Raw genomic sequence first — 15,165 nt, 5'->3', positions numbered from 1 at the left:
CGGGGCAGCCGCTTAAACTGTGGTTCATTCATGAATTCTCGGGCTTTTAACTTTCCACCACGATAAGTCAGTGCGGTCTATGAAATGGCTTTCCGGATGAGTAAGGAAAGCAAGGTACAGGGTGATGTGAAGACGTGACATACGGTGTGTCCAAGCGAGACTATCACCCAGACCGCACTGGTCACTTTGAGGGCGGTCGAGTTTGGCATTATAGGTCGTGTATATAGCTGATAGAGAAAGAGAGGTAGAGAGATGTGGAAGTTCTTAGATGTTGAATGTACGTTGATTAGTGGTCACAACTGGCATAAGATTGACTGGTCTATGTTTACCGAACAGAGTACGCGGGGCTTGTGCCGAGGCTACGATTGACAAAGGGTAATCCTCGCTATCTGGCTGGGGGGGCTGAACATTGACAAGCATCAAGTACGAGGCGTCAGAGTGAGGGGTTTCCGTGGCATTTGGACGATAATTATAGACAAGGTCCAAAGACCTAGGTATTTTTTAAAGAGACACGAGGAGAATGTCTTCTGTAAACTATACTGAGCCCCATGTGGAAAGCAGGGGCTTGCATTCAAAGCGATTCAAAGCCTCACTCGGGAAGATCTTAGAAACCACCTCAGAACCAGAATGCTAAGGAGATTTCCCTACTCGCAGCCTCGACATTCGCCCGTTGAAGGCCGCCAGCTGTTCTGCAAAACTCCCTGACTAGCACTGGGTCCTCTTTCTCGTCTGGAAGCTCGTCTGCTCCTCCCTCCTTCGATGCCAATCCAAGAAAATACGCTTCCCGTAACCCCCTAGAGCATACTAAGTCTATGGAGATTGTGGAGGACAGTAGGCCGGCAAGAGCAACAACTGCTCAGGCGAAACTGTGACTGAGAGTTATGTGGACGGCTCCCATGTACGAGTGACATGAAGAAAGATGCCCCGTGTCCGGAATAAGTACCTAAGCAAGTCGTCCAAAATCTGCCATCGGATGGAACAGTGTCTCTAGATCGCTTGAGAGTCTATAATTCCATCTCGGCCTGCTGAGAATGCGATCAAGTAAAAGGGTTGAGGTCCATGTTGTCAAACATAAATCTCCTCAACCTCGTCCATCACTATTGGCAACTCCCATGATCACATTCTCCAGCCTCTTCACAGTAACGCGCATTTCCCTCCGTTTCTGTTTCCGCTGCTCTTGCACCTGTCTCAGCTCCTTCTCCAAGCTTCGAATCCGCTCCTCCTGTTCCTGCTCGCTGGTGCCGATGCCCGGAAGCACCTTGACCAGATACTCGATCTGCTGTTCCTTGATAACGAGATCCCGCACAAGTTGGAGTTGGTTGGCAGCAAATGTGGTAGGAGAGTCTGGTCTCAGCGGCCGTACGAGGTCTTCTCCTGCGTCCTCGTCTTTGGGCTCTTCCTTGATGGGTGCCGAGTACGGATCTGACGTTTGAAGTGGTGGTACCAGTGAATGTCGACTAAGATTGTAGCAGACCGAGGCGTAGTATTGAGTAGCAAGCTGGTTACGGGTAAGATATGTTCCGGGCTAGTTCTTTATTGAAGCAGGGCAGACATACCTGGTCCAGGCATGTCTGGAGTTGAGTCAGGATGTCGGCCATGCTCAGCGGGCGGACAATATTGCGAACATAAGTGTAGGCCGCGTTGATGAAACGGTTACCACCTTCAGTCTTACAAATCAAAATCTCTTAGTAAAGATCTTAGATAAAAGCCGAGAAGGCCTGCTGCGGAGGTGGCCAATGCACAAAGCCATTTCAAACAGCTCCGCGCGCTAACGTAGTTAGAACTTAGAGGTCATATTCACCATGAAACCACAAGGTGCAAGCGGCGGCACTTTTCAGTGAAGACCGTCATTCTTCTCATGATGCCTGGTGACGGACTATTATTCCTATTCCGTACTTCAAAAGCCCTAGTAAGTGAAATCCTAACCTAACCCGAATTCGTGGAGATTTCTGTTACCAAAAAGTAGCAAAGATGAGAATCATCCTGTCAGTCTGGCTATCCCCCATGTCACTAAATGGGTGCACTTCCTTATTGAGAAAAGCATTCCCATGATTTAGCATCATAATTCTTGGCATGAGGAACACCAAATTCACAAATTCTACATCAGGACAACAGCTGCCGTTTTGGGCACCTTTTGTTGCGGTTTTGACGGCTCCTGTACCCCGTAGACCATGTGATGGTGGGCCATTTCATCTTGCTTTGTACTGTTGAATGCTACAAAATCCGGCCGCCTCCCGTATCTCCCCTAAACAGTAAAAATACTTACGGTCTCTTTTGCAGGTCCAAAATATCATAAAGCCTGAAAATGACTTCTTATGACTTACGCACGCTGCGTCGCTTAAGGATGACTGTCTGTACAGTATTATTATATCCAATCTAACTATTTTTTTTAAATAGTAAGTGAGACATAAAATATCTTCATAAAATTATTATGGCTTATAATTTTAGACTATTAAACCAGGGCAGATATTAATAGAACTTACATGAGGAAGAACAAGTCATAAGTAACGATGTATAAAGTGTGTCATCTGAACGATCCTTTATTACAGTTATAATGCAGGTGACAACAGCAGCTTTGGATTTTAAGTGATGAATAATAGAGAGAGCTAAAGAAGAGGTTCATTCGGGAGTGGTTCGCGGAGAATTAAGTCATGTTGAGTAGAGAATGGCTGCAGGTCCTTCACAGGGTTGGGGATCTCGAGCTCTGGAGATTAAAAGGAAACCCTTGATCCCAAGGTGTTGATAACCTGCAAAAGTCGTGGGTAACTTTAAATGATATAAAGGAAGTCATAAAAAAGAAATTGCTGAAAGGATCCCACAGCCGAAACAGCAATTCAGGCAATATGCTCCCCTGCTTTTTAGTCTCTCTTCTTTCCTTCACCCTCACGAACCCATCTCTCAGATATCAATTCCGCTGCGGCCTCACCCCTCTCCATTCTCAAATTATCATCACAAACCTCTCGGGTGGCTTGACCATATCATTGCCCGGATCCCCTTTTTCATCAATATACCTTTCCCTCCTGAGAAAGCACGTGCCACAAAGCGACTCGGCCGGCTGGTAAGATCCGAGCCAGGCTTGACCCTGGGTGCGGTAGAGATCAAGGGCAATGGAAGAAAAGGGGTCTGTTTTGTTGAGTGTTTCGAGCGCTTGTATGATTAAGCTTTCCTCATCTTCCTTGGTTTGCTCTCCTTCTCTAAGCTGTTCGGGTAGGGTGTCGTAGAAGGGGTCTTCATCTTCCGTGTCAACGTTAGCGTCGTCTCCGTCATCAAGCTGACTAGTGTGGGCACGGGAAAGCCCGAGCTGTTGTTGAATTTCCCCCGGCTTCTTATCGTCGTCCTCCTCTCGCATTGATTGATGGCTCTGCCGAATGTGGTCGATTTTGCTCACCACCTCACTCCAAGGGAAATTGGAACAAAGACAGTCGAATCGGTGTTTGGATTTGGTGCACTCGGCAAAGGCAATCCAAGAGGGCTCCACCACTCCAGCTCCCAAGAAAGTATAGTCGTCACCGCAGGCTGAACAACGAGGTTTAGCGCTGCAGCGTTGCTGGCTTTGAGGTCGCTCATCAAAAAGCTTTGAATCCAATCCTTGAAAGAATGCTGACGTCCAGCCTGCTTGTTCCAAAATTGCCTGAAGCTCCACGGCTGTGAGTTCCTGAACGCTTTCGATACTGTCTGCTAGGGTGCTTGTCCACGTGGAGAAGATAAACGGTAACTGCTTTTCCGCCAGGGCGGCGTTGGGTTGTGGACCATCCCCAACCCAATCAAAGCCTGGGCAATGAAGGATCGCGCCTGCTATGTTCAGCATCGGTAACAGTCGTCGCCCTGCGACTCGAAGTGCTGTCCAACGAGCTAGAGACACGACCTGCGACCTTCTAATCGAGCTCTTTATGCTGTTGACTCCAAGATCGTTCAGTTCTTGCAAGACCATATCCTCCTGGGTGAGCTGTATGAAAGCACGCACGGCGTGCTGAAGGCCGTGCCACAGCGTTTTGGCTCCGAATTTGACCATCTTGTCCGTCGAGAATTGCTGCAGAAACCAGCTTATGCTGTTTGAAGCAAGGGAGCTATCTTCCCTAGATTGCGCTTTTACCAGAGATCCAATCACGGTCCATCCATCGTCACTGGGCTCCGACAAATCCAGAGTATCCAAGAATAGACGAAGCATAGCAATCTTACGCTGTGCGGACAGACATTGAACTTTCTCTGCGAAGATTGTCACCGACGAGCTGGTGGAGGTGTAAATTATTAGTCACATCCTAAACGAACCCTTTCAGAAGCGCACAAAGAGACGTACAGCGTGTTTTCGGAAGGGCCTTCATAGGCTAAAGCTCTTTTGTCAGCCCGTTCCGAAATCAGGAATTCGCATAATTCGACGTTGGCCGCATCGGCTGCGAACTGGACGAGATCAGCCGACGTGTACACCACAAATGTTGTAAACTCGCATGGCTATTCTCGTATTCCAGACAAAGGCCTCAAAGGCGGCGATGCCCAAAGCAGATGTTAGGGCCACAACTTACGTGTAGAGGTGTCCAACCCTTGGAATTCGTATCCTGCACCGAGGCGACGCCTCGGGCTATCATATGCTGGACTGCTTCAATGTTGCCGGTCTTGCAAAAATCAAAGATTAAAGAGTCGTCCGGGACTGCACGGACAGGATTAAGGCAAAACTGCCATCCCTTGGGGGAGCTGCTCAAGTTTGCTTCCATGCCAGTCTTGACACCAAGCTTGCTCAGCCACCATGAAGGGTAATAAACGTACGAGGTCACCAGATGAATCCCTTTGGGTGACTTGGAGCGACCATTTGTCTTCACCGTGCTGGTTCTGCACCAAATGGTTCCGAACGGAGTCTCGGTCCCTGAGATTTGATGATAAACTTTTGGGGACCCTCCCTGCTGACGAAGTAAAGCGGACGCGGTCTCGACTTGATCAGCTATAGGAGTCTGGCTTGTAGGCTTGTCAGATGTGCTGCAATGAGGTTGAACTGGACGAGTGGTGTGGTAGCTGCGTTCTGGAGACTGTACGGAAGAAGCATGTTGCATCATGTCGTTCATCAATTTTGCAAATGAGGTGCCATCGAAAGAATCCCGAGTTGCCGCGAGCAGAGCACTTTCAATGAGATTTCGGATAGGGTCTTGAACATCAGGGACAGATGAAATCGTCTGTAGACGGTCAGCTTCAGGCTTCCAATGAGCGAGATGGACTTACTCCATCATCGGCCCTTTCCAGTACCGTGGGCTTGGCTTCAGAGTATGATGGTGGTGACTCGCTATCAGAAGTACTTTGAGATGGTGCCGATACCCGTGGTTCCCGGGTATCGAGCGCATCTCGAACATTTCCGATGGCTGTTCCTACTATATCAGCATTACCTACATAAGCTGGAGGAAGGTGACTGGCAGCACGCTATCAGCCTCTAGGTCCCACGGACTTGAGATGAACTTGACCAACCATTTGGGCGTCAAAGCGAGGATAAGCGTTGTCTTGGTTTCCAGAAGGGATTCACGGAACTCCTTGAGCTTTTGCTTCTTGCGAGCCGCTTTGAGTTTATTCCAGAATCGTACGCGCCTAAGATGTGAGGTGAAGTTTGGTTCGAACTCTTGGACGATTCCGTGGAGTATCTTGATCGCTCAGCTATTGAACGGGAGAAATGGTACAAGGTTGGCATCGCAGCTGACTTTGACTTTCCTCCCGCAGCGCTCCATTGCACTTAGAATACCACGGCCAGTATACTGCTGCGTTGCGATTTCACTCAGCAGGTCTGAGAGGCACCTCAACTCGCTAACCATATCGGCAATATCCTCAGGCGCCTCCTGAATTGTGACCCAGAAGTCGTGCAGTTTGGCGAAGCCATTAGCCAGTTGAAGTGCAATCTCAACAGCTGCAAAGCCTTTTCATGGAAAGCGTGAGCGCAGTTTATAACAGAGAGATGTTGAACGTTCTTCATACCACTTATTGCGACTTCCATTTGGTTTTAGTTCTTAGTTAGAGCAGACTCGTAGTGATTATTTATTTCCAAAGCAATATACAGGTGCATTTCAAGATGACAGAGATTTAGCCAGCCTTTCTTGACATAAGTTCTCAGAAAGTTGGCGTGTACTTACTCAAAGCCCCCTATGCCAGTCCACACCCTCATAACGACGGCGCCAAGCATCTTTCAAAACATGGTCCCATCCAGCTCGGACATAGACCAGGGTCGCTGAGGTGTTTGGTTCGAACTATCATTTGCCCTCAGCCTTTGGAGTCTGCGCCTTCTCCTCGGCGCATCCTCATTAGAATTGTGAGAAACCCTAGTGCACGTTGAAAGCGTTAGGATTTTGCTTCCTAGGATTTTGTTTTTGCCTCGTGTAGGATTCTAATTCGTGGGTAGATATCGTTAGGCAAGCCATCCTCTTGTACGAGGCGTCGCTGAGAAGTTACTTCTTGTGGTTAGCATGAGTGTGCAAGTGGTCTGAGTGGTCAGCAGCCATCATCTATATGCTGTCACACTGGCCCGCTGCAGACATTCCTACCGGTGAACTCAAACCATCAGTCAACCCATCTCAGTGGTGCCACGTAACTTACACTGCAGGTGATCGTGATCGGCGTTTTCAGTTTTTTTGTTACTACGGTACGGGGCATGATTAATGTCACTCGTACGCTAGTAATAGCTTGTAACGCCAAGGTAGAACGCAGCAAAATCGCTCGATTGGGACTAGCCTATTTATGCTTAGTATTGAGTGTGCATTCCATTAGCATCAATGACCGCCTGGCACCTTGTTGGCATTGACTCAAGTAGCTCTATGAGATAGACTGCTGGTGTAGAATGAGATAAAATTAGTAGAATACGTAGTAACGCACAGGATCAACAAATTTGCGTATAGTAGCAATAGCGACAGCGAGGTCATAGTATTAGAGGGCTGTAAAGGAGGCGTTTTGGTACCCTGTTACTAGCGCGCGGGTGACATCAATTATGCGTAGTACCGTAGTAATAGTTGTACGTAGTAAGAAGGCTCTATCCGTGACCAATGATGGGTGTCCCTATGAAGGACTCACTCACCAGGATTCTTCCCTTGTAAGCCAGGACCTACATCACACCACTCAAATCAAGATTTGACGGCGCTGTAATTGCTCGCTTCTTCCTGAAAGTAGTGTTTTACTTGGTGATTTATATGCACTAGGAGACGCCATTTGGCTCAAAGTCAGTAGTATTGCAAGAGTACGGAGTCGTGCACCAAAAGTAGTCAAACTACGCTAATACTAAGGTTCTACTAGCCTGAGATGGTGCTTAGTCGTGCAGGTACTCCGGTCTAAAGAAGGCCTAGAGAAGCCCCTGAAGCTTAAGTACTCTCTATGCTTCTCTTTAAGTGATTGCCCACTTATACTTTACTAACATTTTTTACTCTTCCTATACAAATTACTACTATACGCCCGGTATTTATTAGAATCCTATAAGAATCAATTTAATAGTATGTTAAAATCTGCTTTTTTGAATAATACTAATTTCCTAAATAGGCGACTAGATATCAGAAGCGGGTATACTATCCCTTGGCCCTGATCACTGCATTTATACGGGTATCCATGCTCTTGATCAAAGCATCAATAGCTTCTTGCCTAATGGCGTCCTAACCATCATGAATAGCTGTAAATAGACGTTGATACTTGGCCTCAGATTTGCCTATTTTGATTAAGTCAGGGTAGTTATCATTAATCTATTGCTTGAGTTACGCCTAGAGATGCTTAATTAGGTTCAGATCCAGACTATAAAGGGTCTATTTAAGTAGAGATATACCCTCTTCCTTAAACTAGGCCTTAACCTTTTTTATAATATAGATTTAGGCGTTATCTTATATAAAAATCTGGCTAGGTTTATACGTTTAAAGAATTTGCTTATAAAGAATAATAAGATAAGAGTTAGTAGTATATCTTAACTTTTTTAAATTAGGATTATACTTTAAAAGAATAATATTTAAATACTTATTTTTATAAATTATACTCTATATTATAATACTAATATTCTTATCTTTTTTAAATAGCTAAATTATATCTTTATCTTACTTTTATTATAATATATAAAAGTTCTAAACTTATTAAGTCTTAAAGCCTCTTTTAAAAGAATATTTATTACTAAATATAATCTTATATTAGTTATTTTATATCTAATTTTTTTATTCTAAATACTAAGTAAGGTATTTAATAATTACTTTAAGAGTTATCTTTTTTTAGCAAGCTAATTAGTAATGCCCTCGTCTTTAAGTATTTAATAAAGAGTACTTTTTAAAATAAGTACTCTAAGAGCAAGTTAAAAAGCTATATAAGTAATTCTTAGATTAGCTTAAATAATGTATAGAACATCTCATTTTCAAATGCGATTTAATATAGAGGGTCTACCAGAACACAGCAAGCTATTACCTTTGTTACAGAGTGGATTTCGTACAAGGGTATTAAAAACAGTGGATTTGCCGCAAGTAACTTTTTCGCTAATTTCTGCATTTGACAGCCCCACAGCCTTGTAAGCTGAAATCTGACCGCGTTGAAATGGAGATAGCTCCTTGCCATAGCTCCTGTTGATTTCTAGAGGCGCCAAAGCCCTGCGTTGATTCATGGTGGTTGGTTGAAAAGGGTAGTAAAAAACGCGTGTTGGAAAAAAAGTGCGCGTCGATCCAATACTTTTGACGTGGTACTGTACAACGGCCTTAGTGTGAGGCTCATCTAAGCAGGGCCTATAAGTTACCCGCTGCATATTTTAGGCTAGAGGGCCTAGCTTACATTTACTACCTGCTAGCCCTCACCTTAATATCAGGGTAGTTTTTACTACTTTTGGTGCACGACTCTGTCCACATCCAAGAGATGCACCACATGCATAGAGGACATCAGCCTCTGATTGGGGAGCTTTCTCAAAGCAGGCTGTCTCGGCGATAGATCGATGTTTATTTACAGATGACACCATGATCACGAAGAATGCTTTGAAAATTTCAAAACTTTTACTTTTTTCTGGAAGACTTCCAATTCTGCAAAGTAGAAATAACCCCAATTGTGCACCAAGGGGCCGTCAATTCTATTATTGTTACTTAATCTTGCACATGACATCTAGGAGCAATCCCTCCAGCTTTTGTCGGACTAATATGATAACCTTACCGTACCTAACAAGGACCAGCCTTGCGCGAGATCGATCACATCGTCCCCGTCGCGGAATTAGTGTTTCCTCTTCGATTGACTACATTCCAACTTAGGGTTCAGCGTGAAAGATTTCTGAACGGTGCTACTACCACGGGTGCGACTGTGTTCAAGTTCACAACTGGAGCTGCGTGACGATGGTTTCGGAAAATCACGACTGGAACTGCGTGACGCTGGATTGGGTAATGTGAACCCATATCCTGGTTTACTGGTAGGTCTGGAAGTCTTGTCCTCGGCGGGGTTTTCGTAGCCAGAACAGCCCCTTGATTTGCTCCGATGGCGGCTCCCTGCACTTGGAGAATCTTCGAGACTTGGGCAATCTTCCCGAAAATGGGAGCGCTTGGTGCTGGGACTGCGTCGGTCACGTCTGGAACCTCGAATGATGCCCTGAAACGTACAGAAGCCCTTGGGGCTGTCAGAGGATGGTCGGCGTCGCCGGGATGGTCGGCTTCGTTGATCTGAGTCCAAGTAAATGGGATCCTCGTCGAAAGGGAGTAGTAGAGTGACCGCGTTCGCATGCTGGCGGCCGTCCTAATTCCGTGCCAATGGGACCTTGACCCCTACGACGTCTTTCATCATAGCCCTCGCTCTCTCGCGGAAAGGTTTGATGTTGGGAGTTTCGATGTGTCGTCCTTGACATGTATCACGGGGGATCGGTCTGGTATCGGGGGCCGAGCTGTCGCCACAATGCATCAGATATGCCAAAATCGCTCAGAATGGAGCTGTTGAGCCGTCCAATCTTTTCGAGATACACGAGCGACTTTCACACAGCGTCGAATTCTTTTTATCCAATTATACCACCCAATCACTGGGTTCTATTTGTCGGCATGCGCAATGCGCAGGGAGCTGTTGCAGTGATGATTCCTTTCTTCAAGAATCCCAACAGATAAGTGACGTGGAGAAGGCACCATTACAGCGAGCGTTTTACCGATTCGAAATTCTGCGTAAGCTTTTCAACACAACCGATCATGCAGATTTCGGTGACCCAGAGGATCTAGGGCAACTAGAGGCTTTTCCTGATCTCCTCTCGCCATGGGAAGTCGAACAAGTCACCTGTGTGCACCAGGCTCTAGTCAAGATTTTGCAAGACGTCTTTGATCAGCTTGAAGACCACTTCGTTGAATCCGTACTTAGCTTGGTGTCTTCAAGAACATCCCCTCTTAATGGCATGAATAAAATAGAACTAATGTCTGCTGACGCGGTCGGCTATCCCTCTAAAAGTGCTGCTGCATTTTCTGAAAAGAAATCGATGCTGCTAACTCGCCCATGGGACCTTTGTGATTTAGAGTTCTTCATGGAACGAGCCAGGCATGGACAACATCGTCAAATCGATCTCTTTATATCTCGCGGGCTTCTATTCATAAAGCGTCTTTTATACTTGCGCCTGCAGTACCGTCAACGCTCTCATTTTCTCCCATCGTTCGACCTTCAGGCCTGGATTATGAGAAGCGCTAGAAGTGTCGTTTCCTTTGGGAGGCATCTTCAAAACTGAGAGAGACGACCGCAACGCTGGTGTCCAGCTCCAATTCAATGGAGACTCGCCAAACGACCGTAATGAGGGCTGGCTTTGGGCAGGCGGTTACAAGCCATCACCGAACTATTACGAGCCAAAGAACCGCGTGCGCAGAGACGAGGGCTACGTGTTTTGGGGCATCAACTGGTTGCATCGGCTGGGCAGGATAAACAAACCTTGGGAAGTTGAGGTAGCTGAATGGAGCTTTCCAGCTAGGTATCGAGATCGCTTGAGGAAGGCAAGTGCCGAGAAAAAGCTTGAAGGCGTGGCAATGTATCATCATTCCATGCTTCACTTGCCTGTGCATCCCATCAGGCGCAAGGATGAGCACAAGCTGATTGGAGACACTGCATACTAACTCCAGTCCTTCACTCATCGTTGCACTAGCTCGAGGTAGCATCACCTCGAAAAGTGGGAGCGAACCAGGCCTGAGTCAGGTGCTTGGCTTACTACGGTTAGTAGTGGCTCTTTCGCATCCTACTTTTCTACCAGTATCCAGGTTGAAAAGCCTATGGATTTTCCTAGCACCATCATCATCGTGGACACTGTCTCTTATCTACGAATAGTAGCAATCAACTTACCGCAAAGCTTAATTAAGTGGCTGAAATGTGCTGTAAGTTGAGATTCTCTCTCGCGAGCATCAGCATGCTAATTGGATACTATAGTTAATGTTGGACTCAACTTGCCTTCTTGATTTGATGTTGAATAACGTACCCAGCTGTCATATGCACAATTTGTAGGGCCGATATCTTCTGTTCCTACCAAATTTTCAAGCCACCAATTTCAGCTCGCCGCCATTTAACGAATGTTCATCTGAGCATGGTGACCTCTTTGAATTGTTTTTAGAACATTTTTCTTTCAATTTTATCTTCCAATTAGGACCAGCAACGTTCGAATAGTAGAGGTATGCTCCGAGATCCAAAACGCCAAGTAGCTTTGATGCATTTGAGGGTAATGCATATGACAGTTGGGTACGTTAAGGAAGTTCACCCATATAGTAACACAAGGTGTGTAATTCTCTAACATCTCTTCTAGCCTCTAGGTCGTAATTGATTGGCTCTTGGAATGACAATCGTAACCATGTAGATCCAAATTTGACAGAACAGGATATGACAAATGAGCACAGGTCATATCCTAGAAACCTTGTCAAGTCGTTCAATCATAATTCATACCTCCGTCCCTCATTTCAATATCTGTCACTTACCTTGCTCCTTTTCCTCTTCCTTCATGAATTTCTTCCTTTTCAGGAATCTCACCACATCTACATGTCCTCTCTCCTGAGCGCGCTCCAGCGGCGTGCTACCCTTCTCATCCACGACGTCGAAGTCCCCTCCTCTGTCCACAATCACTTCTATAGCACCCAAGTAGCCATTGCTCGCCGCATAGTGTATGGCTTCCCTTCCATACACATCTTTCACAGAAGTGTCACAGCCAGCGTCGAAAAGAAGGATCGCCGTCTCCTTGCGATCGGTAGGAGTGGGGTTCCACCAACGTCCTGCGAGGTAGAAGCGGCCTGTGGGCGGTGACATCAGCCGGGTGAGTGGCGTCTTACCTTCAAGATCTTGTACGTTGGGATCGGCGCCCGCTTCCAGGAGGAGCTTAACGGATTCGGTGCGGGCATTAGCGCTCGCATAGTGCAAGGCTGAGGAACCTTGGACGTCTTGGTGGTGTACGCTGGCACCGTGCTGGAGGAGAACTTCAAGGGTGGCAGGAGAGCCGACTTCAGCGTGCCAAGTCAAGGCAGGTTTGTTCCACCGCATGTCGGTAGCTTTGAGATCTGCGCCTCTTTCAAGGAGGAGCTTCACTGTTTCGGGGCTGAGACCCCAGTAACCACAGATGACGGTGACCCCTTGCGCGCTAGCTCCTTTTTCCAGCAAGATGTTTACGATCATTTCTTGAGCGGTTACTGCTGCAATTTGCAGTGGTGTGAAGCCTTTTATACAGGCATGGATGTCTGCGCCGTGTTCGAGAAGCATGCGGACAATTAAGACGCGCCGCTTGAAGATAGTATCACGAGACGGGTTCGTAGGAAGGCTGTAGATAGAGGGCTCATAGAAAGCCTCGAAATCGGGCCCCTTCGGGTCAAGGAGGCGACTCATGAAAGCATGATTTGCTTGCATGGCAGCATAATGTAGGGCGGTGAAGCCGCCTGGCTCGATCGCTTGGTGTTTCGCACCGTGTTTGAGCAATTGGCGGGTTACCACATCGTTGCCGTTGAATGCTGCGACAAGCAGCGGTGTGAGTCCAGTTTCATCCACCAACTCTGTATCTGCATTTCGTCTCAGAAGTAACTGTGTTATTGAGTCAGACTTGTTCTTCGAAGCCGCTAGATGGAGGCACGTCTGCTGCTTGTTGTCAGCTGCATTGACGTCAGCATGACTCTTCAGCAACAAGGTCACAGTCTCTAGATTCTCGACATTGACTGCACACATGAGTGGGGTCTCGCCGTCGAGGTTGCAGACGTTGACGTCAAAACCATGCCCAAGAACATTTCGTGTCAAGTACTCGTCCTGCATAGCTGCAAGGTGGAGAGCGGTTTGTCCATCCTCGTTGAAAAAATTGTGGGCGTGCTCTTTTGCAAGTATGTACCGAATTTCTGATTCGCTATCTTCTCTGGTCAAGGTTGGTGCACGGGCAAGGTCTGAGCCGGCATCATCATCAAGATCCGCATTGAAGGATGAAGCTTGTGCAACGTTCGTTGGTGAAGCCCAGGGCGACTGGGATGGAGACCCAGCAATAGTAGATGCGGTTTCGAGAAACCTTGTCAAGGCAAAATTGATATCCTTCATCCGCGGGTCTGGTCCTTGAACGTCGGCTTGATCCTCTGCCACATAATCCCCAACGTCTCCTTTCCCAGACTTTGAATCCAATTTGAGTTTTTTCAAGTAATGGATGATTTCAGTCGTGTCGTTTTTGATATGTGAGGTCCTGACTCTGGTTGGCAGTCAGCTATCACTCTGACGGGCCCAACTTGCCAACGCAGAAGAGAAGACAGGTTGATGCTTACACATTGATAACTGCCAGGGTCATGTTCAGTGTTGACTTGCCATTGCTCAGTTGTGCTCCCAGTTGTTTTACATCCTTCTGATAATAGGACCATTTCATCCCACCCCATTTTGATTTCTTAAATTCGCCCTTTTCGCTCACGAAAGGTGTGATTTTGCTGACCAGTTGTTCTGCCACACGGCGGGTATTATCTAGAGGGATATGGAGGCTCTGAATAATCTCCGATGGAAGCCCGGAATCCTTGTTCTCATCAAGGAACCGCTTGAGGGCGTCCAAAATATCACAAAGAGATTTGGAGTCGGCAGTCAGATCTTGAATCTCTCGTGGAGAGTCTCGAATTCCACAGACCAGATCATACAGCTTGTTGACAGCATGCAGTCCTATGGCGACAGCACTGATGATAGAGATAGGATCTGCCATGCCACATCAGCATTGCCATAAGTTCTTGGAGCACAAGCATTGCCATTGGATAAAGAGAGAGGCAAGGAGGAGAACTGGGCTGTAGGCGAACCTTTAGATGAGGAGTCGATCGTTGAGGCAGGGTCTGCAGCTATGGCTTTTCTCACACAGCATCGGCGCTTGGTTAAGGGGGGTAGGCACGTAAGGCAGAACATAGCTCTGAAAATCCCAGGCAATCTCCCACTTGATCTTGCGGGTTGCAACAGGAGCTATTAGTTGAAATTTTCAAAAAGGCTAAAAACCCACCAGGCGTGAGATATACTGTCATTGTTAATGTTACGTGAATGAACATCAGTGAAATTTGTGTGAGTGTGTCTGTGTTACTTGTGACGGACTCAAATTCAATCTGCTGATACTTGGTACTACCCTAGCAAATCGGGAGGACGGGGAAGGAGCCGCTGTCCCGATACGAGCTAGCAACGGGGCACTTGAACCCACTCGTGCCACTCACCAGAGTTGTTGGTTGTTTGCCACTTTCTTCCGCCTACTACGTACTAGTACGTAAGATTCGGCACTATAATTCACTTCTCGTAGAAGACAACAATGTTGACCTACATTTTTCACTACAAAAGCATGCCATGCCATTCAATATGACTGTATGTCTCTATGAAAGGAGTCATCAGCATGACGCGTTTTTGAATGAGGTACTCCGTACTGCCTCATGATTAGAATTGGCCCAGGTCAGCATCTGCTTTCGGAACTACTTACCATTACTGGTCTCGCTAAGTGCTACTCAAGTACGTACTACGTAGTAGTACTTGGACCGCCTATCTCTTGGCTTTATTAGCCTCGGAAGATGATGCTGCCTCGGTCCCCCAGACGGGCTTAGTGGGCTGCGCTACACACCGCAGGCTTGAAACGGGCTAGTCGTTGACTAAGCAGATATTGACTTAGTCATCGCCTTAGGCACATAGTACGGCTGTGAACTGAGGCAAAAATGATGTACTAGTACTTATAATAATTCTCATCCGCAACTTTACTTTCAAGCCTCCCAGATCATCAAAAGGATCCCTCAAGTTCAAGAAACGACCATT

General features: G+C 46.7%; 3 protein-coding genes across 3 annotated transcripts; all 3 read right to left on the bottom strand.

The window, feature by feature from the left end:
• Positions 1–1,081: 1,081 nt before the first annotated feature.
• On the bottom strand, positions 1,082–1,598 carry EPUS_08523 (uncharacterized protein; the record flags this gene model as incomplete). Its single annotated transcript, XM_007789489.1, has 2 exons — positions 1,082–1,498; positions 1,557–1,598. The coding sequence occupies 2 exons, from the start codon at positions 1,596–1,598 to the stop codon at positions 1,082–1,084; spliced, it is 459 nt and encodes a 152-aa protein (XP_007787679.1).
• Positions 1,599–2,938: 1,340 nt separating this feature from the next.
• EPUS_08522 (uncharacterized protein) lies at positions 2,939–5,965 on the bottom strand (the record flags this gene model as incomplete). The annotated part of the gene is made up of 7 exons (XM_007789488.1): positions 2,939–4,229; positions 4,298–4,398; positions 4,521–5,162; positions 5,209–5,351; positions 5,429–5,618; positions 5,676–5,887; positions 5,947–5,965. The coding sequence occupies 7 exons, from the start codon at positions 5,963–5,965 to the stop codon at positions 2,939–2,941; spliced, it is 2,598 nt and encodes an 865-aa protein (XP_007787678.1).
• A 5,897-nt stretch (positions 5,966–11,862) lies between these two features.
• EPUS_08521 (uncharacterized protein) lies at positions 11,863–14,092 on the bottom strand (the record flags this gene model as incomplete). The annotated part of the gene is made up of 2 exons (XM_007789487.1): positions 11,863–13,600; positions 13,674–14,092. The coding sequence occupies 2 exons, from the start codon at positions 14,090–14,092 to the stop codon at positions 11,863–11,865; spliced, it is 2,157 nt and encodes a 718-aa protein (XP_007787677.1).
• Between the last annotated feature and the right edge of the window lie 1,073 nt (positions 14,093–15,165).

This window comes from Endocarpon pusillum (assembly GCF_000464535.1).
Source record: "Endocarpon pusillum Z07020 unplaced genomic scaffold scaffold1121, whole genome shotgun sequence".
NCBI lineage: Eukaryota > Fungi > Ascomycota > Eurotiomycetes > Verrucariales > Verrucariaceae > Endocarpon > Endocarpon pusillum.
This window is presented reverse-complemented; position numbering and strand designations above follow the sequence as displayed.